The 22015-nt window shown below is 47.5% G+C and overlaps 1 protein-coding gene across 1 annotated transcript; it reads right to left on the reverse strand.

Moving 5' to 3' along the window:
• Positions 1 to 187: 187 nt before the first annotated feature.
• RSPH9 (radial spoke head component 9) lies at positions 188 to 21132 on the reverse strand. Its single transcript, XM_054021442.1, has 5 exons — positions 20874 to 21132; positions 19449 to 19611; positions 18402 to 18531; positions 17276 to 17422; positions 188 to 452 (listed from the first exon to the last, which is right to left on the reverse strand). Exons 1-5 carry the CDS (start codon positions 21098 to 21100, stop codon positions 292 to 294), a joined length of 828 nt encoding a protein of 275 aa, XP_053877417.1. The 5' UTR covers positions 21101 to 21132; the 3' UTR covers positions 188 to 291.
• Positions 21133 to 22015: the final 883 nt, after the last annotated feature.

Here is a 22015-nt window from a genome sequence, read left to right on the forward strand (position 1 = left end):
TTTTCCTTCTGATATTAAGCAGAAGCCTTATTTTCTATCACCCTTCACTCACGCTGCCTAGGAATAAGATCTGGAACACGATGCCTGAGCGCACAGAGGGGGGCCTAGGTTTAAGAATACACACAGTGAGGCATTAGGGAAATCCTCAAGACTCTTTCTGGGGCACAGAAAACTGCTGACAGGTGCAGAGGTTTCACACGGGTTTATTGGAACAAACATAACTGCAAATCCCCAAGTATAAAATCTAAATGTGACACACCTTCCCTTGAATCCTCAGCTTGGGTGGACAATTCACAGCATGAAGGGCAGGTCTATGTTCTTCTCACCTGTGCCAAGGTAGATATAGCCAAATTGTTTAGTCATGGGGATGTGGTAGAATGTCAGTCCTGGCCACAGCAAGCTCCTCAGAACCACCAGGCTGCCTCCCCTCTCCAGCTGGATGCTCCAGGATCCTACATAACAACAATGTGGCTGATGAGAGTCAGCACAAATGCGAGACACCCTTCCTGCAGTGACGTGCTTAGATCAAGGTGCGATCCCAATGGGTTGCTGCCTGGCTAGAACAGGGAGGTGAATTAAATGGTACACAAGGCTGAGCTAGCACAGTGGGGACTCTGCTACCTTATGGATGTTGGGGATATCAAAGGATCTGCCATACCAGAAGGACAAAGAACTCTGAACTCTTCCACACCACTCACCGTAGCACCCCAGGCTGCCTTTCTATTTCCAGGCACTCCCCTCTAGTTTCACTCAGCATTTTCCCACAGCTAAGGTGTGATGAGAGGTACCGGTATGTGGTCTGAGCCTAGGAGTCAGCAGATTCTATTATTGGCTATATCTGCTAAGAGGCAGCAGCTATTCTAATGGGGGGCTCTGTAGCCTGCTTGGTCTGTGTACCCACTGACCAAAAAAAAATAATTAGGAATGCAGAGTTAAGATTGCATGCTGGTATTTTGTGTCCTTCTAGAATGTAAAGTTCTGAAAACCAGGAAATACAGAGGTAAGGTACACAGCTATGCAGCTTTAAACCCATATCACGCACCTCTATGTCAGCCCTCCCAATACCTACCTCCGCCCCCTGACCTGAGCACCTCAACCTCTCTTCCCTCCCCTCCCACTCATTCCCATTTTCCCCTTCTGTTTCTGCAGCCTCCCCTCCCATCTGCCCACAAGCATTCGCCCGTGTCATTTATTTTCTTTTCAAAAATAATTTGAATGTCTTCTGAGTTTTCTGCTGTATGCAGATTACATTTCCCCAAACTAAAAAAAAAAAAAAACCTCTGACAGAGGCAGATCGTAGCAACGTCTATTTTTTTTTCATTCTCAGATTTCTGGCAAGTGTCAGATTTGAAATTTACAGTGCCTCAGTGTTGCTCAAGTTTGATGTCCCCTTGAGTCACACAGGTCTGATGAGCTATGGCGGGCTAGAAACTGTCTTGGGCTGTCTGTCTTCAAAGTGTAATCTGTTTGGCAAACTCTCTTTCAAATATTGTTTTCAGTTGTGTTCCTGCAAAGGGCTTAGTGGGCGCCTTGCACTCGTCAGGGTAAACGATGAGTGACTGACACCATTTTGGCCATGATTACAGGCATGGTTTGATCCTGTGGCTGCACCAAAAAAAGCTGGTAGAATCTGTCAACTTTAAAAACTTTTTTTTTTTCCAGTGGGCTATTTTCTTGAGAACCTCTTACACACTGACCCCAAATTTGGATAACTGACTCTACCCCTCGTCTCCATGAAGCACGTCAGATTTCAAGGCAATCCAGTTAAGTCAACCTTTAAACAGAAAGCAGTTCTCAACCTTATCTAAAGCAGCACTGGCATTCTGCTATTATTATATGGCACCTGAGCTAGCTATATAGCTGATCTCAGGAGGCTAACTTGGAGTGGAGTACTAAGCCCTGGAGCAACTTGCTCTGCTCATCTCAATCCTTGGATCCAACTCGCTACCAGCCTTGGGATCAGTAATCCCCAACTGGTCAAGAGCTAGAGTCTCTTCCCAAAATGCTGCATGAAGACAGAGAAAAGCTTTCCAGCTCCAAGATGGAAGATTTGCCCTGTTGTAGATCCTGAGGGAGAGGAAAGAAAAGAAAAGTGAAAGGCAGGGACACTTTTCAGAGCTGCCTCCAAGCTCTGAGTGATTTATGGAAAAGGTTAATTTTCCTGAGCCTTTCTTGGCTCCACCTTTAGAGTGGGGATTAGTTTCAGTATTAATTGTGCTTTGGCTTTGCTGAGAAGGTTAGGAGCCAATGTGAAAATGCATTTTCTCCTGGAAGTGACAAGGTTAGGAGCCAGTGTGAAAAGGCAGTTTCTCCTGGAAGTGAGAAGCTCTGAGCCACTATTTGTTTTATACTTGACAGGACATTCTGGGAACAAGCCACCAGAGAGGAGCTGGCAGGAGTGTTAACTAGGATTCAGTGCTAGGGACTCCAGGAATTGCCTGGAGAAGAAAATACGGGTTGCAACACCAAATCTGCAATGGCTAGAGAGGTAAAATGCATGGGGAGAAAGGCTACTGGTAAATCTCTCCAATCCAAACATGAAACAGCTATAGGGCAACAGGCCCAAATCAGAAAGACAGCAGCTGGAACTGTCAGGCTCCCACTGACCCATAGTTCAGCTAGACTGAGAGTCTATCAGTAATTGCTGCTTCCAGAACAAGCAAAAAGCCCCAGACTGTACCTAATGGGTGGCTCGGTTCACTTCTTTCTGCTAGATCCCTGAGGGCTGTGATGGGCAGCTGCTCCTCCTTCCTGAGATCCTTCACACCTGGAAAGTCTTACAGGACTCTGTCTTGTCATTTCATGTCTGTGTGGCCACTGGAGGAATTGAGATGCTGTTCTCTTCCATCTCACCACTGTGCAGCTGATCCCAACTTTGCCTACATCTTGACAAATGCAGACAAGGCCATGCCCTTAATGATTCAGTCCCTGTGAAATGAAGCTCAGGACAAAAAGTAGATGACTCGAGGTCAAGCCTAACGAGACAGCTGTTGGCTGGTAGGAGGATGCATTTGGTGGAACTATGGCCTCACCATCTACTAAGATTCTCTCTTCACCCATGGTCAAAGCGGTGAACAGGCTTACCATTGTTATGTATTTTAGATGCCAAAATAGACGTGGCCAGAAATGCTTTCTTTCATCTTCTGATGGCCAGACAGCTGTAGCCATTGCGCTCTTATACAGCCCAAGCTAGTGCATTATGCATCTGTCTCCTCCTGACTGGATTTCTGCAATGCTCTCTACTTGGGACTGATGCTAAAGGCCATTCAGTAACTGAGACTGGTCAATAGTGTGGCTGTCTGCCTTTTAAGGAGAGGACATCAAAACAGAGCTCTGTGCTCTACACTACCTGCTAATCAAACTTCAGATCATATTGACGTCTTGGTCCTTAGCTTTAAGTGGATTTGGGGCTCAGCTATCTTAGTCCTTTCCATAGTCCACTGTGTGAGATGCACTCAGAAAAGGATGCTTCCGGTGAGAGAGAGAGCAGGTTTGAACTCATAAAGCACTGGGTTGGAGTGTTCTCTGTGGAGGATTTGTAACTATGGAGCTCTCATTCACCAGAGCGCAGGCTGAGCTCAGATCTCACCATCTTGATACAACAATGCAAAACCCACCTTTTCATGCAGGAGTTTTCCAAATAAGCGTGTCATAGATCACCCTAAGCCTGCTCTTTTGGAAGTCAATCACCAGCATCTGAGCATGATAAGAGAGCAGTCGAATAGGAAGAATATCCCTTTCTTTCCCCTTTGAGAGAAGGTATTACAACAGCTCCCGAGAATTAAGAAAATTAAATGCTTCATTCACAACATGCTGGGGTCTTTCCTAGCTGTGAACAGGCCCTCCACTGAGGTCACATCTGGGAGGAAGGCTGGTCTTGTGTTAAAGCATAAGATGAAGAAAGAGGTAGGCCTCATGGGTTCTATTCCTGCCACTGACACAGCACAAGCCTGTGTGAGTTATTCCACTCAGTACTTCATTCATTTTCCTCTGTAAAACAGAGCTAATGCCTACCTCGTGGGAAGATCGTGAAGTTTAATTCATTAGTCTGATAAGTGCTTTGAGGTTCTCAGATGGAAGGTACTAAGGAAATACAAAAATCATTTGCACTGCAGGGGAAATGTAAGTAGAATTCATAGCTGGTAGGTAAGAAGTGGCTTTTACTAACATTAAGTACTACTGCTTGTAAGCCACAGTTCTGTGTCAGATGTCGTCTGTGCTGTAGCTAAATCTCACACACACCTGGAGTTGACCCCACAGTTTGGCAGTAACTGGGCAGTGGTTCCACAAGAAGCAGGGGCCTGGAGAATCACTGAGCTTGTGGCAGAAGCTTCCCACAATAATGCTGCTCAGTTTAAGTTTCTGTTCTTTAACAGGGAAAAAAAAAAGAATTTACATTTTAAGTTGCACCCGCCAAAGGTAAATAAGCCAAGCGCTGTCTGTGCTGAAACTATTGCCTGCCTGTCGCAGCTCCAGAAGGGAAGGGAGGGCGCTGCTGTGTGGGAGGAAAGAGCATGGGAAAAATATCCTCTGGATGAAAATCTGGAGCTTCCTATTCCCTCTTTGGAGCAGGCTGCAGCCTCCACCCCTCCAACCACAGGCAGGAATGTTGAGGAGTTCCTTACATCTTTCCAAATAATAAAATGTTTTGAAGCTCAATCAACCAGTGTTAAACCACGGCCTCTTTTATGGCCCTTTAAGAGCTGCCAGGATACCTGGGCTGCATTTCAAAAGTCAACCTCCCTCTCTCTCAGCTTCTTTCTTTCCACTCACAGATAGAAATCCCTGTCTCATCCTCCATGTCTGTCTCAGCTCTGGGCTGAACCTTGTTCACAGAGCAACGGGGTGTGCGAGGGTAACCGTAGAGGGAGAGGCTTTTTAAACAATGCTGTTTGCAGAAGAGCTTCCCCCAGTGTATGGGCTTTCCACTTTCAAGCTAACCTCCACTAGCACTGCTGCTCATTTGGGGGTGATGCTGAGAAAAGGCAGCTTTATAAGAAACGCAATTCTGATACAGAGGCTTCATGTCCTAAAAGGTCCCCACAGGCTAATAGAAGTGACAGCACCAACTCCTCTTAACAGGAGGAAAGATCCCGTGGCTAGAGAGGCAACAGCATAGCTGCATTCACCTCTAACATCATACATAAGAAGATCTTACACCACTGCAATTCTGCCACTACTGGGGGGAAAACAGCACATGGTCAACAGCACAAATGTTAATATCTATACACATGACAACATGGCCAGATTCCCTTTCTAAAGCAACAGCATATCCTTCATAGCCACAAGCATTTAGCTCTGATAGTGCTTCGCCCACACCTACATCACCCTTAGCTTCCACTTCTACCAGTGACAAAAAACCTACACGGGGGAGAGTTTTACACTCCTAATTCACTGTCGCTAACTGCAGCGGAGTGGGCCCTAAGGAAAGGAAAGGGCTCCCCGCTCTAGCTCTTGGTGGAATTCTATGCCCACCAGCATTCTCACATGGCACTCTAGCTGGAGAGCAAATCTTTCCTACTCCCTGTGGGGCTCAGCCTCATCATGCCACTCACCGGCTGCAAGCTCTCTCCCACTTGCCCAACATGCCACCTGCATCCCACATGTTCAGCCACAGTCAAACATTTAAAACTCCCTGTTTAAATTTCTTAATAAAAACTAAACTAAAACACAGCCTGGCCAGAGGTTCAATGCTATGAAAAAACTCACCAGAGCCAGAAAAGTAGAGCCTACAAAGAGTAGAATGTTGCCAAAAACAGTTATTGCATGTTCCTAACGCCTGCAACATCATTGTTACCTAAATACAATTACACCCAAAAGTCCTAGGGGGAAAGTTTTCATTTCATGGCCTTCCCTCTACATTTTTCTCTCCTATCATGAACTATTTTTCATTACAAAAGATAAAGCATTTCAGTTAAAAACAAGGTATCTGCTTTCTTATGGCAAGGAGGAGCCCCTGCTTCCCAGTTTCACATTGCTTAGGTGCCTGTGAGATTCACACCCAGCCCAGCTAGGCCTACTGGTCTAACACCATCTGATCTTCAGGAAGGGGCTAAAATTCCCCCACTAGCTGCATTTCTGCCAAAGAGAAGGATGCAGACTTTGCTCAGGAACAGGGATCTGGAATGGAGCCTTGCACTGGGAAACAGCAACAAAGTACAGAATTAAAGCCGAGAAGGTGGGATGGTTACAATGCCAGTCTCTTCCTAGCTGCTGTGATTTTGATGACTACAACCCCAGTCACTTCATCGTGGGCCCTGTGGGTTTAGAAATCTCTTCGAGTTGCAAAGCACCCTCCTCCTCCTCCTCCTCAAGTGCAGGTTTCCGTTGGATTCCGTCACACTCCATATTTCTTGCTCAGCTGGTCGCTGTGGAAACGTTTTTGGAGCGTGCCAGAAGTCACGTAGCATCTACCTGGGGAGCCCCTGCATTAATCCGTCACCTACGTGGATTCCTGCGATCCCATTGGTTACAGGCAAGAAAAAGAAGGAGTCTCTCGCCCCTCCTTGCTCTGAATGAAAGACGCTTCCTCTAAATCTTGCTGCTGGTTTTCAGGCTCAATTCAGCTTCTTTTAAGCTTTTGTTACCGAACAAATGTGACGTTTTTGAAAGAAAGATTAACAGTTTGATGAAAGGGCGCAATGGGCAGCTTTGTTCCAGCCTTAGGAGCCTTATTCCCCTCAGAGTTTTTGGTCACCGTCCCTTTCTTAACCAATGGAGAATATTTGTCTGACTCTCAGAGGAGATTATGGCTGCCTTGTAAGTCTCTACCTCACATGATCAAAAAGTGTTGGCCACTTTTAGGATGCAGTTATGACAAGTAGGGGCTGGATTTGGGGTAAATGTTGGAAATTATCCTACAGTAAAGGACTGTGCCTTGGCTTCTGTGCTAGCACATACCAGCACAAACTGTGATTCAGACTCAGTCCACTCACTGTATATCCCATTCACAGCTCAGTGGAATAACCTGTAGGATGGGAAGAGTTACACAGAGGCAGTCACTCACACAGCTCCCAACTCATCCAGTGAGCAGGACTAGGAGAAGAGCTCAGGAGTTTATCTCCCCGCCCTCCCCAACGCACACACCCAGACTATTCCGTCCCCTTCCTAGTAGGAAGAGGTCATGGGTCAGAATCTGGGAGTTTTCATTCTAACAAGCTCAGCATTAACTGTAGTGGCAATTTCCCTGTAGGTTTGCCAGTTTCCCAAGGAATTGTGTCACAAAGTGATTGTCCCTAAATTTCTCCACTCTCCATGCAGCCATATATCCCGTAAGCCCTCAAAGCCCCAACCCACATGATGATTGTATAGAGGCGTTTCCAGGGTATGAAGGGACAGGTCAGTGTCATGTTGACTCCCCTTCTTCCACAAGTTCTACAGCCAACGAAGCAGGATTTCTGTTCCTTCCATCCCTTGTGCATCATGCCACAGAGGGGGACGATATAGCCCATTGCTTTCAAATTATTTTTGCACAATAAATCTTCATCTATTCTTCCGTAATCTGTGGCATTAACAGTCACCTAGGATGGGGACTGTGGGGAGGGGACAACAGTGGGTATCAAACTAATGAACAATAATTCTATAGGTGAGGGATGGGAAGAGAGAACTTAACGGTGCACGAGCAGTCTGCAGGGCATGCAGCACAGCTCTGCTACCCTGAGCAACCATTAAAACAATAGCTAGGAGACGATATAAATGCAGTTGACGTCAGTGCCAACCTGGGAGAAGGCACAGTTTGCCACATCTCACCTGAAGCCGCATCAGATGCGGATTGTTCCTAGCAAAAGCTGTCTTAGTTAAGCTTTCTCTAACTTCCAGTAACTCTGTTACTGCCCTAGGGCTTCACCTTCATGTAATTCCCCAGAATAAGGTTTATTCCACTACTGATTTATGTGGCGATAAGCCAGAACACATGGTTCTATCTAAGAGGCTATTCCTGCATTTCCTGTCAGATCAACAAAAAAGGCATTAGCAAAAGTGGAATGAACAAGAGACCAGGAACCAAAATGGAGACTGAGTGGGATTTTTTTTTTTTTTTTGGAGGAAGAAAGAACTTTAAATACAATCCCTGGAAAGCTGCTGCAAAGACTCTGTGTCTCTGGCATCATCATCGCCTTGTAGCAATCAGGAGGGCGAGAGCCTCCACCTCAGCCCAGAGGTTGATGGACAACCCTCCTCCAGTATAAACTCAGCCAAGGCCTTTGGCTAAACAAGCCCCCTGAAGTGATATAGAGTTGGGACCCAAAGATAGTAAATGCACTGCTTTATGCATAGAAACCAAGCCCAAGGAAAACAGACATCAATTCCAGAAATCAGAGCAGACTGTGGACAGCAAGTCCAAAACTGTAATACTAGCTGCCTCTGGAGTTCCCCTGCTGCGCTGCCACATGAGGGATTCCAGTCCAGGCCAGAACTCCTCAGCTGGCAGTGCCCAGCTCCAGGAGGAGGGAACATCTTGTGTCACTCTTGAGCAGCTCCCTTGGGAGTGGCACTGACAAGTTCTGAAGCGACTCCAGAGTCCTTTCCACTTGGCAAGAAGGATGGCTAGGGCTGATGTGGAGCCTTTGAAGAAGAAAATTATGGAAGAACTGAACATACGCATGCTCTCACTCACATGTGCATAATTACACACTAGTGCAAAAGCCCAACAGACCTTCTTGGAAGTTGTCTAATCTGTAGGGGGACAGATAAATCTCTTCTCTGATATGTCAATATATCACACGCAGTCTGGTCTCTCTGTCCTCACCTTCTACACAAATAGTCTGAAGTTCTCTTCAATACTAGACTTGCTCATTTTACTTTTCAATGGTTTCCTTTTATAACGTACTCAGCACTGATACTGATGCCATACTGTCCCCTGCTGTAAGATGCTAGGTGTAGCAGTTTACCCCAGGGATGGTTGATTTTTGTTAAACAGAGGAACCAGGTACAGCCAAAACTAGTGCCTTGGTCAAGTCCTGTAATCCACCGCCCTGGCTGTTTGTGTCTGATTCCCAGCTCTGGAGGCTCCCAAAACTTCTGGGCACACTCGTCAGCTGTACTGACCAGTGTTGGTGTGTTATTGCTTGTTTACCAAAATTAGGGTGACCAGATGTCCTGATTTTATAGGGACAGTCCCAATTTTGGGGGCTTTTTCTTATATAGGCATCTATTACCCCCCACTCCTGTCCCGATTTTTTACACTTGCTATCTGGTCACCCTAACCAGAATAGCCTTCTAACTAGCAAGTAACCTCATGGGCTGCAGGACCTCAGGCTGTCAGACACACCGTCTCCAAAGATCACCCTTCCATTCTGGGAATGAGGATGGCTATGGGCCACATTGGAGAACTTGGGCCATACTTTGGCCACCCCTGCTTTAAAGCATCCTTTTCTTTCTAGCACTGCCCCCTCATTCATTATGGGCCTTTTAGTTTGGATTTCAGTGAAACAGCTTGAAAAGCCTTGTCCCTGTGTGGCTCTTGGCAGGCTGAAAAGTAAAGTGCTCTCACTCAGCTTTCACAGGGCTAGGGTGGTGCTGCTTATTGTTAAGCAATGAAAGGGGTGGGCTCAGGTCACATCTGTGAAACGTTAGCAGAGAGGGGAGGCTGGGTGAAAGTAGGTGGCCAGCACAGCATAGCACTTTGCTGGATTTTGCAAGGCCACTGGGGAGATAGGCAGCCATTTGTCTTAGAGCCCCGATAACAGGCTGTCTTGCACTCTGCGGGCTAACTGGGGGCCGTAAATGCCTCAGCAGACACAGACTCTTTGAATGGTTGGAGATGGAGGCTGATAGGGGATTAATCACCCCAGGGGGCCTTTGAAAGGGAGTTAATTAGCTGTGTTAATGCCTGGAGATAAAGCAGGTTCATGTCTCTTGGCTCTGTCACTCCAAGCACCTGGGGCTTTCCAGGCCGCCATGAAAGTACTACCCAAACGGTGTTGTGAGCCTGGCTGAAGCAAACGCACAGAGAGGCTCTATCTCCCGCTCAAGAATGCAGTTCCTCCGTGTGCAAAGGCCCATTAAGCACTGGCTTGCAATGTGCAGATAAAGTGTGTGCAAGCCAAGTTCAGAGGCAATTATGTCCCTGATTTCACCAGGCTATTGTCAGGAGAGCTTAAGGATAGGCTAACGCACAAGCGTGGGGCCAAGTGGTGGTCACAAATCACTTCATATGCAGTGCTGCATCAGGAATACTATGGGGCAGCAACACTTCCTTGTGAAGCGGTGGTGCCTGGGGACGAGGGGCTGCCAGCTCCCCCCACACTTACTTTGGAAAGGAGCTGGAACAGTTTCTGTTTATCTGGATTCCGTTAAGTAATCTCCTTCTCCCCATCCCCCGGGGTGAATCTTGAAATAGAAAGAGGCCAAGGAGCCCCATCTTGGCCCATCCTGCCTATATAAAGCCAGCAGGGAGCCTCCCCAAAAACCTCTCTCTAATATATAGTCTGCAGTTAAATCATAGGGAGTCTTATCTCAGTTCATCCCCCCATGTGCTGAGACAGCAGTGGCTAGGCCCGATGGGTGCTTCCCACACCCCACATTCAATGCCCAGGATCCATCTCTGGCCACCTCTTCCCCATGGGGTTGGCAGTGGCAGCTTTGTGCCCTGCTCCTGCTGGCAGTTGCTGCCTTGCTGTGCCGTGTGTGCTGCAGTAACTCATTGGCACGTACACAAAGCACAGCAAAGAGCCAGCAGTTGGACGAAGCATGGCATACAGCCCCTGCCACGCTGATCGCTTGGGCAGGAGGAGGTGATCAAAGACAACCTGAGCCCAAGATGTTTGGGTTGTTTTCAGACAAGACCTGACCCAAACCCAACTTGTAGTTGGATCATGTTGGGTTCAGGTCAGGTTGCAAAGGAACTGTATCTCAACTGGGTCCCCTTTCACTCTCACCAAGAGTCTAGTCAAGTGTCACTGCTTCTTTTCCCTACACTCCTCCATCTTTAGCAGACTGCATTTTGTGCAAGGAAAGCCAGACTACACCATCTCTACAAGTCTTTCACTTCCTGTTGCTGAACTCCCTCATTTGCCCCACTGGTTTTTGTCACAGCCTTTTTTGATGTCCATTATCTTCACATCTGTGCTCTAGTTGATTCAGTGATCTGTAGCAAATTCTTAGTGTCAACTTACTCCCTTGGGATTGAGCCATAAAATAACTGTATTCCCCATCCCCAGGAGGAAGTGAAACAGGAGATCATAAGCCTTCTTTGCACATCAGATACTCATGCCCCTTCCTGTTCTCTCCAATCACTTGTGTGCACAGTCTCTGTCCATAAATAGTTAGCCCCCATTAATTTTCATTTCCCACTCACGCCCATGAAGTTGAAATCTGCTTACACATTTCTCCTTTCCTTGTTGTGACTATTAGTTCATATCTGTACAGTATTAGGTCAACTGAAAGTTCAATAGATATGTTAAGAATTATTATCATTCTCTTTCCAAACTTCTTTCCTTTGCCTCCTGCTATGTGAAAATCTGTTTCAGCACTAGTTCCTGAAATGCTCTTACCCAGGATACCCAAACTTTGCCCAACGTTGACATCTTGCCAGAATGTCAGAGGCTTCACCTAACATGCATAACATTGAGCAGATTGTCCACTTAAACTGGACCAGACAACCTTATCCTTTAATACAGAGATATGGTAGCAAAAGTTACAGGTCCCAGCAGCCTAGCCATTTGGATCTAAATGGAGGATTGCATGATCAGATACTATGGTGGCTGGAGCCGTCCCTTGGGTTTGGCAAATCAGGGTGACCACTCCGGGCCCTGCACTTTGGGGGGTCCTGAGGGTGGGGCGGTGAGGCAGGAGGTGGGTGGGCGAGCGGGGAGAGGAGACAAATGGGGAGGCGAGCGGCAGGCAGGCGAGGAGGAGCCTGCCTACCAGAACCTCCCTCTCTCCCCAGCACCTCCTGCCTGCCAGTGGGCCCTGCAGATCAGCGCCTCCCCCTCCCTCCCAGCGCCTACCGTGTCAGGAGGCACTGGGGGGAGGAGCGAGAGCACAGTGCACTCGGGGGAGGGAGCAGAACTGGGAGGGGAAGAGGTGGGTAGGGGGCGGAGTGGGGGTGGGAAGAAGCAGGGTGAGGCCTTGGGGGAAGGGGTGAAATGGGGGCAGGGCCTGGGCCAGGCAAATTAGAAACTTAGCGCCTATGTCTCAAGCCCCGCACCCCCCTAGGGACGGCCATGATGACGGCTATCAGTATCATCAAACATCACATGTTCAGAAATCATGAAAGAGGCCTCCAAAATTCAAGAGGTTTGTTTAAATATCATGAGACTGTATTTTGGGGCTTTTTATTTGCCTTCTGTTTTTTGAGACTGTAGGGTTCACATTTTCATACTTTCCTCTATGATCATTAAGGCCAGAAACTTACTTTTTTTAAAAAGCAAGATGAGATTCTCACATAATCACTGGCCTCTAACAGGTAGGGCTTTGAGAAAAGCATCAAATATCAGGAGACTCACAATACAATCATGAGAATTAGCATCACTGGCTGAGCTATAGAAATATATATATAACTAGATAGCTAGATACTACAGCATGCTGGGACCTGTAGTCTCCTTAGGTATCACCTTTATACTAAAGATAAGGGCAGCAAGGGACCCCTTTGTAGAACTCTGCTTGCTGCACCAGCCCCCCCGCCCTGCAGTTGGTTCCCTGTTCTTATCACTGTGAGTTTCATTAATCTGGTGTTAACTGCTTTTCCTTCCACCTTCAAGACTTAATACAGAAACCTCACTCTGCCTCCAACTTTCCAGTCTCCTCTGTCTGTCTAGCTTCTTTCCCACTACAGCGATTCTCAAACATTTTATGAATGGAATCCATTTGGAAGCCATCATAAATTCTCAGCATCCAATGAAAAATAAAACTGCTCCAATTACACTTGTTACTTGCCTGCTTTTAGACATGGAAACTCATACTTTAATCCCCTGGTCTAGTTCCTTTGTCTTTAAGCAGCTCCTGCAGCTTTTAGGGTCAATGCAGGCTGGGGGTACTCTCATACAGCTCCCACTCAGTTAATCCACTTTTCAACGTACCTGACTGAGGCAGAGCAGGAAGCCAAGTACCACACTCTGATCAGATGGCTTCAGGTGGAATAAAGAAGGCCAAGCTGAAGCACCAGAAAATAGACTAGTGGTATAAGAGCTGCATGAGCATCTGCCAGAGAAACAAAGAGGAACCAAACAGGGAAACCTGACTAATTAGCTAACACAGGTTTTGTTCCATCTTGGGAGGGGAAAGGTATGGTTTGCAATAAAGTGGAGGGTAGGCAGAGCAAGGATGAAGTTTGATTTAGTTTCAAATCAAGGGAAAGAAGGTAACCTTAGCACCAATCACAATTTTTAATGGAACAAAAATACCTTTTGGGGCTACCCACCTCTGAGCTTTGACAATCTCTGCTCAAGAGAGGCCCTGTCCTGGAAAGGCAGGGATGCTTCAGGTTGAGAGGGTCGGCTGAGCAGTGTGGAAGGAGTCCGGGATAGGAATGGCCATAGTTGCTGTGGGTCAGGACTGAGGTGCATTGGCAGAGCTGAGTGGGGAAGGAGAACCCAAGACTGGAACAGCAGGGGGGCTGCAGCCAAGATTAAAGGACATTGGTAGATTTGTGCAAAGGAAACTTGCACAGCATCTACCACACTATGCCTGGCTCTGCCCTGTGCTGTCTGTCCCCTCATTTTCATAATCACCCATTCCAAGTTTTGGACAGAGGGGAAAAACTCTGCAAACTGCATATTCATCCAGGGCATGAGCTGGTCTTTTTAACTTGCAAAGCTCCTATTTGGGACTGGGCTGTATGCCTTGCTGACCCTGTGAGCAACGTTTGCCTTGTTCCCATATCCTGATGGACTCATCCAATCAGAATCATCTCTATAGTCCAAGCTGTGGTAGGGGGAATTTGGCTGGATTTATGCAGGCAACATATGATGGATTTGTGCAGGAATCACACAAAATCCTACAATGGCCAACTCTTCTGATAGGAAGTGCACAGCTGCACCTGGGCTGGAGTTGCCTTTGAGAATCACCTCCACTAAAGGCATTTAAAATTTGCAGCAACAACCTTCCCAGAAGAGACAGCAACAACTTACATTTACAGTAATCTCAGGAAGCTACAGTTAATTAAATGTGTTATTTGCCTCTCCCCTCTTTGACCCCTACATTCTAGCCCAGGGCTGGCTAAAATGCAGCCTGTGGTCAAATGTAGCTACCGTAGCTCTACAAAGCAGCCACCTTCATGTCTAACACAGAGGTGTGACCAACAAATGGCCTAGTCCTTTAGAACTAGAAGGGCAGTTGCATGGTGGGACCTGAAATTCTTCAGGCTGCCCTTGCATATTACAGATGAAGACAGCTGCAATCTGTTATGCAAATTAGCCCTCAGGCTCTCAGCCAACTGCCAGTGCCCTTGCTGCCTCTGTTCTAGTGGAAGCATGGAAGGCTCTAAGGATGCACAGCCGCCTGCATTGGCTCTATAGTTTCAGTTCTAACATGAGTAAAGAATTTTATTCAGCTTTGCCTTGGGCCTGTTTGCAGTTATACTATATTGGCCTTCACAGAACAACTACAGGCCTGACCCCTGGATACATTTTCAAGCAGTGCCCCTGATTTAAGCTCTCTCTACTTCAGTCAGTTCCTGGTTCGATCTCTATCCTCACAAACTCTGCTGTTGAAAGAGATGATGAGCTGAATTGCATGTGAGCTTCTTTGTTCCCTCTGCAGAGGGTGTTCTCTCCTGGACTGGTGGCAACAACACAGATCAGTGAAGCAATAGGCAAGTCATGAAGATTGGGTTCTCACAACCTGGAATGACAGACTCCGGAGTGCTGGTGAAAGGTACCAGCTTCATTGACAGTATTGAGCTTTAAGGCCTGTGTTCACTGAACAGGGTCAGCAACAGCAGTGCAAGAGAGGTGTGATATAATGGTGTGAACACTGTACTGGTAATCTGAATTATAATCCCCACATTAACATTAAGGAACTCCAAATGGTGGACTAGGGAGGAAGTAGTATATTATGGTAGAAAGGGCTCTGTTCATATAAACCATTACTTTAAAATCTAACTGTTTCACCATCAGGTTACAAACTTGTACCCTGGGATTCAGAAAGAGCTGGAATATGAACCCCAGAAGAGAAGAGTCTATAAGAGAAACCCAGACAGAACCTGAACTACAGCACAGTATTGCTGCTACAACATTAGGATAAGATTAACACCTTTCTTCAGAGACATCTAGGAGCCAAGCTTTGGAAACATGAAGCCATACAGCTCAGTGAAGAATGGATGTAGGAGAGAACTAGGTAGGAGAAATAAATACGTAAGTAAAAACCTACGATAAATGGGCAAATATAGCAGTGCAGCCAACGCCAGGCCATTTAAAATGTCTTGAATCTCAGCATTAGGATGTACACTCTCTAGAGCATCAGAAGAAGAGATTACTGTCTCTAGTGGGAAAGACACACGGTGAGCAGGGATTGCAGCCCTCGAGCATTGTTCAGGATGGTGATCCACAATATTCCTGATCTTTAATAAGAAGGTTCAACACATGGACACTACAGATCCCTACATGCACTGTTCCTTTTGATTTGAGAGGATAGGCTTGTCAACTCAATGGAGACCTGCATGCAGAGACATCGGGCTTGTCTACCTGGCACTGGCAAAGCGCACTAAAGGGGTCTGATTTGTAGGCTGCTCTAATGTGTTTCACTCTAACTGCCCCATGTAGACCCAGCTGGTGCACTCTGAAAGGTACCTAGTGTGCGTTGATGTAGTTCTGTTTCAAACAGGAGTACATTAATGGAAACTAGATACCTTTTAGAACCAGCAGGGTCAACACAAGGCAGTCAGAGTGCAGCACATTAGTGCACTTTACAGATCTCACCCCTCTGGTGTGCTTTGCCGGGCCATGTAGACAAGCCCTTGCAGTCTCTTCAGGCTACACCTCTGGACCATGGCACAAGTAGCAGCACTCCCAATAAAGTTGAATAACAATTTACTCCTGTTTACACTCACTCAGAACTTCCTGAAACTTTCAGAATTTGAGCTGAAATGACCTCATTCTCTGCTCAAAGGTTACTTTTTGACAGAGAAAGTTTGAGCAAAAGATATATGTATTTGGGCAAAGTCTGGGAAACTATTTACATCCTTGGCCAGCCATGGAGGAAGGCTTACACAGATAGCTACTCCAGAAGGGAGATAAAATAGCAAACCAAAATCCAGACTTTTGGGGCAACAAGAGCTTTTGACATCAGGACAAAGGAAAATCCCACACTGGAATCCTTGCCCCCAGCCAGAAGCATTTAGCAAGCCAGCAAAACACAGACAGAAATAAAGAGTGAGAAACTGGAAGCAGTTAATGTTTTATAAGGATTACAGTGCATGTTTGTAGATCTAGGTGAACTTCCAAACCTAATATAGCAACACGGAATGTATCTGCAGAGCATGTGGGATTTATAAAGACTTACTCTCCTTCTAAGCTACGAACTAGATCCTGGCCAGAGTTTCAGAGACAGAAGATTTTCACAAATCCAACCTGCTGGCATCTTTTTAGAGAGAGATTCTGCCAAAGGAGTCTTCTGGGGGACATTAAAGAAAAAAAAAATAAAGAGTGTCCACCAGACTGATGGGATCTGAACTACACCTACACTGTAATATATACATACATGTACTCCCTCTTTCTCCTTGCAGTTTGTTTTATCCTGCCAATGTAACAGATTATTATACACTGCAGCATTTCTATTGCAGTTTATCAAAGGAAAGTTTGAACCCAGCCTCTCAAAGATATGAGTTTAGAGTTAATGAGAGCCCATTTAGATAAGGAGAGCAATATAGGGTGGGATGGGAGGTGTGAAATACTTCAAACCCCATAAACTACCCTCTATCACTAGCACTGTTATCTGCCCCAGCAGGGCACCAGCTGCTACAGACCCCTTCCTAATCAGGAGAGAATGCAGAGCTCTAGCAGAGGAGAGTGCTGACATAGGGGTCAGGAGAAGTTACCTATTGTAAGGATGTGACAATCCTACTGCAGTTTATATTTATCAGGAGAATCTTGGCACTGTAAATGTTGAAGATTTCTTAAGCGAGGGTCCAAGCACAATATTCCTGTGTGCTGGACGGAGCTCCTTTGAAGATCAGTGTGGCTCAACAGAGACCATTATTACAGACAAAGGGCTCCTTCTGAGCATGTCAGCTCCACAGAACTCCTGGGCCTAGTCTACTTCGGATCTGGAAGGCCACCAGGAGGCTATCCTTTTCCTTCCATCCTTTGACTCTAATCTCTTAAGAAAGTCTGTTTACCTTTTGGGATATCATGCTCCAGAGAGTCCAGGAAGTCAATGGATGGGTCCAGGTCAGCCTTTTGCAGGAGTGTTCTGTTCTTCAGGTTAACAGGCTCAGTGAAGTGGAAATAGGAATTTAACTTTTTTGCTTCAGTCAGAGACAGACCTGTAGTATGAACAGTTGGAGACCATTAGCACCATGCCTGATCAAACACTCATTAGATCAAGATCTCTCTGCTTAGTCATAGTCCAGAGTGTACGGCAGAACCACAGCCTCTCTCCAGTTTTGTTCCATGGGCTCCACAGAAAGATCAGAGACCTGCTGGAAATGGATGATCTCACAGTGTTGGGGGAGATTTTGCAGGCAATGCAAATTGAAGTCCCAGATTAGCAATGGGTGCTGAACGAGACAAATCTCTCTGTGAGCCCTGCAATCAGAGGGAGAATTTCTCTAGCACTACAACTACCAAATGCTGCTAGAAACTCCATGGACCATAGCATAAAGGCAGGGATTCCCAAACTTGGTTCGCGGCTTTTTCAGGGTAAGCCCCTGGCAGACCGTGAGACACTTTGTTTACCTGAGCATCCGCAGGTACGGCGGCTTACCGCTCCCAGTGGCCGTGGTACGCCGTTCCCGGCCAATGGGAGCTGCGAGAAGCAGTGGTCCAGCCTGTGCCGCTTCCCACAGCTCCCATTGGCCAGGAATAGCAAACCACAGCCACTGGGAACTGCGAGCGGCCGTACCTACAGACACTCAGGTAAACAAAGCATCTCGCGGCCCACCAAGGGCTTACCCTGAACAAGCCGCGAACCAAGTTTGGGAACCCCTGCATATAGGAAACTCTATGCTCAGTAACTTTAGAGACTCAGAGCCAAATCAAATCCATTGGTGATTTGGAGTCCTTCTCCTCCCATCTCTCAGAATTATGCACTCTGTATTAGTGATTCTGTTAGCAGTTCCGTAAACTGAACCAAAATGGAAGCAGCATTAGTGGATTCCCTATTCTCTGTTCACCAAGCCAAGGGAGAGGAACAAGCCAGGAACCAGAATACCAGCTAGAAGGAGAAAGTAAACCTTTCTTACTGCTTTTGTATTCAAAGTACAGACATGCACCTGAATCCTGATATAGATTATGTGGATTTACCTTCAAAATTCCTGTTTTCATGGACAGGGCCGAGCGGGGTCTTCACAAATGCACCCCGTGGGATGATACCCACTGCCTTATCTATCTGATCTATCGTAGCTACAAGACGGATTTCCTCCTTGATCATGGGCTTTAAAGAAAAATAAGCAAATATTAAATCGCAGCTTTCACTGTTTCTTTTACTGGAAATAAACTCAGGGTGCCTGTAGGAACCACAATACAGTCATCATCTTGAGTTTGATGGGATTATGAGAATGATCACACTTCACATATTCTTAGTGAAACAATATAACAGAGAACATTGTTAAGAATAGACATTTCAAACCCATTGGGGAAGTAGCTATTATTCCCACCCTCTGGATTAACCCAGGCATAACTGAGATCCGAATTTGGCCATTTGATTATAAGCAATAGCAATTCCGTGTTCAGTTTCTGTCAGGCACAGCTATGAGACAAGATGCAAATGTTAAATAAAACTATATAAAAATATCTGAAATGAATCCAACTAATTCATATAAATAGGGAGGAGAAGTGAGGATGTTTCCAAAACATTTATAACTCCAAGGTTAGCTGAAGTGGTCAATGAAAGTTGCTGCTGTTCCATAGCGACAGAAATCAGGGAAATGCATGTTCACCCCAGTATGAACAGAGATTTCCTTAAAGGAGATGTGAGCTATGTTGAACTCATGTTGAGACTGAAATACTACTATCCCTCTTCCTCTAAGGCAACAGTACCCAATATTTTGGGGCACCAGTCAGCGCCGCCTGCTTCTCTACAACTCCTCCCATTCAGTGGTGCCCACTCAAACATGCATTGGTTATGAATGATAGGATCCTCGCAAGTGTAATACTTTGTACTGGAGCAGCCTGAGCTCCCTTGATGATTAAAGCATTCACAGCTGGTTGGAAAGGGTAGCAGACTGGGAACCAGTATAGGTTTATTACCAGGAAGAAGTATCAATTCTAGTTTGTTCAGTTCAGGCTGGGAACAATTGTATTAGGGGACAGCTTAGAAGACTGGTCTAGAAAATGGCCTGTTGTACTTACCCCACCTTCCTCCTCATATATTCTCTCATTCTCTTCCCCCTTCTTCTCAATGGGATCATACTCATAAGATGGATCCCCCTGGAAACGGCCCTTTAGCCCTGCAGTCTGTGTGATCATTTCCTCAGTAGCTGGTGGCAGAAGACTCCACTCCACACAGTTCAAGCTGTCAGCCAGACAAACACAACAAAGGGCAAAGCTTATTGAAACACAGGGACCCTCCTTTTCAGATGTAATGCAGCCCATTGGGAGCCTTGCAAGAACCATTGGTGAAACAGGTGACATGCAGAGAGACAATGGTGTGCACTGATGGAAACTGATTGCCTTCTTAAAGCATCACCACCTGGTGCTCGAAAAGAGGAGCCACTTGCGGGGTTCAGAAAGGCAGGATAGAAGCTGCTGTTCAATACTATATTACTATATAGCCAGCATCACACAGACATTTTAAAGGAAGGACATTTTTAAAGGTCTTGTGGTTAAAGAACTAGAAGGTCTGGTTCTATTCCGAGCTCTGCCACATACTTCCCTGTGTGAACGTAGGGTATGTCTACACTGCAGTAAAAGACCCACAGCCCGAGCCCTGTGAGTCTAAGTGAACTGACCCAGGTCAGCTGCGGCTGTGCCATGGGTCTTTCATCACAGTGTAGACGTACTCTTCGGCAAGCTTCCACACTTTTCTGTTTCTCAGTTCCTTCTCTGTAAAATCCCCTTCCCATAGGGAAATTGTGCAGAGAAATCCATGAAGGGTTTGTAGGGTGCTCAGATGTTATGGTGATGAGCACCATAAAACACCATAATAAAGTCTTGTCACAGTAAGAGGCAAAGACAGGAACCAGCTCTTCCCCGCCCGCAGCCCCTCTCAGCTGCAGAAGTAACTCTTAAGCCCACTCTGCCCCACAATCTGTTGCTGTGTCCTGTATGGACAAATCTTGGAATGAAGGTGCCCCATCCAGGGACTATATGGATAGTTCCTGGACAGTCTGCCCTCCCCCCCACACACACACACACACACCTGTATGGACAGATCCTGAGCCCAGCATCCCATGTCCCCATCACCTGTATGGATAGTTCCTGAGCCCAGCGTCCCTCCCCTCATATGGACAGCTCCTGAGTCCAACCTGCCCCCTGCACACACACACACACACACACACCTGTATGGACAGCTCCTGCCCCCCCCCACACACACACACCTGTGTGGACAGCTCCTGCCCCCCCCACACACACACACACACCTGTGTGGACAGCTCCTGCCCCCCCCCCCCCCCACACACACACCTGTGTGGACAGCTCCTGCCCCCCCCCCCCACACACACACCTGTGTGGACAGCTCCTGCCCCCCCACACACACACACACACCTGTGTGGACAGCTCCTGCCCCCCCCCCACACACACACACCTGTGTGGACAGCTCCTGCCCCCCACCCACACCTGTAGAGGCGGCTCCTGGGCCCGGCGCGGTCTGACCCCAGCCCCTCGGCGATGTAATAGGGCCCACGGATGCCCTGGATGCGGCCCCAGAACCGGACCCGCTCGAAGCGATAGTCCCGGCGCAGCAGCAGCAGCGAGGCTCGCAGCGCCGCCCGCTTCTCCGAGCTCAGCCCCCCGCCGCCCCCGGCCACCAGGTCCAGCGCGTAGGGCAGCGACTCGGCGTCCATGGCGGGGCTCCCGGGCGGGGGGATGGCACCGGCTGCGGCTGTGCAGGAAGCCGCGTCTCGTTACCTGGCAACCGCCTCCACGGAGACGCGACGCTCGGAGGGTGCAGGGTCGAGCCGTTGCTGCGGATCGGAGGTCAGAGGTCACGGGCGGGGGAAAATCTGTATTGCCCTTGTTAACCCTTTACTTCGGGGGGGGTCACAATTTTTGGTCAAAACTGAAAATTAATCAAATTCAGGCCCGTGGAAATAGTGCAGAGGCAGATGGTGGCACCCTGGTAACAGCAAGACCCATGATGCCATGGCAACTACAACACCCATGGGACTAAAGGACACCTGGGAAATGGCAACACCCCAAAGATCGCAGCCCCAGTTTCTCCCCACAATAGCTGACCTGAAGAAACACATACAGGACATAATGTGGCTTCCCTCCTTCACCTCGGCCGGGTGCAGCCACCCCAGAGCCTGTCCCACCCAGTCCTGACACCTCATCGCCCCGGCCTTCCCACTTGGAGAGAGAGCGTGGCAGTGGGAACGGGCATTGCCACATAGGGAATTGCGCTGGGGACGGCCTCTGTCGCACACAGCAGGGTCGTCATCCTGGCACAAGGGACAAAATGGCCAATCTGCTTAATAGCACTGACAAGCATGACTGGCCTGGGGATTCGCAGGTCCCCAGGCAAGGGCAGGAGTCCAAGACCCCAAAGGATGGCAGGGTGCTGGGGATCACTCAGAGAGCCCAAGTGGCTCAATGTGTATTTGGGTAGCTATCTCAAGGGCTCCCAAGCACTGGCTATACTAGCACCCTCTTGTCTTGTGTGGGGTGAATCCTTGATTCCACTGGCAGGTCTGGAATTCCCAATGCAGCCTCAACCCCCTCCCCCATTAGTAGGCAGGGAGTGAACACTATCAGGGGAT

This window comes from Malaclemys terrapin, chromosome 3 (genome assembly GCF_027887155.1).
Source record: "Malaclemys terrapin pileata isolate rMalTer1 chromosome 3, rMalTer1.hap1, whole genome shotgun sequence".
Lineage (NCBI taxonomy): Eukaryota > Metazoa > Chordata > Testudines > Emydidae > Malaclemys > Malaclemys terrapin.

What these genes read in the sequence shown, in the direction of transcription:
- RSPH9 (XM_054021442.1), bottom strand. Translation starts at nt 21,100, where the DNA reads ATGGACGCCGAGTCGCTGCCCTACGCGCTGGACCTGGTGGCCGGGGGC. An exon ending in CCCAGGAGCCGCCTCTACAG is followed by an intron (nt 19,612 to 20,873) that starts GTGTGGGTGGGG and finishes TCTGGCTGACAG; the next exon opens with CTTGAACTGTGTGGAGTGGA. An exon ending in TGAAAACAGGAATTTTGAAG is followed by an intron (nt 17,423 to 18,401) that starts GTAAATCCACAT and finishes TTCATACTACAG; the next exon opens with GTCTGTCTCTGACTGAAGCA.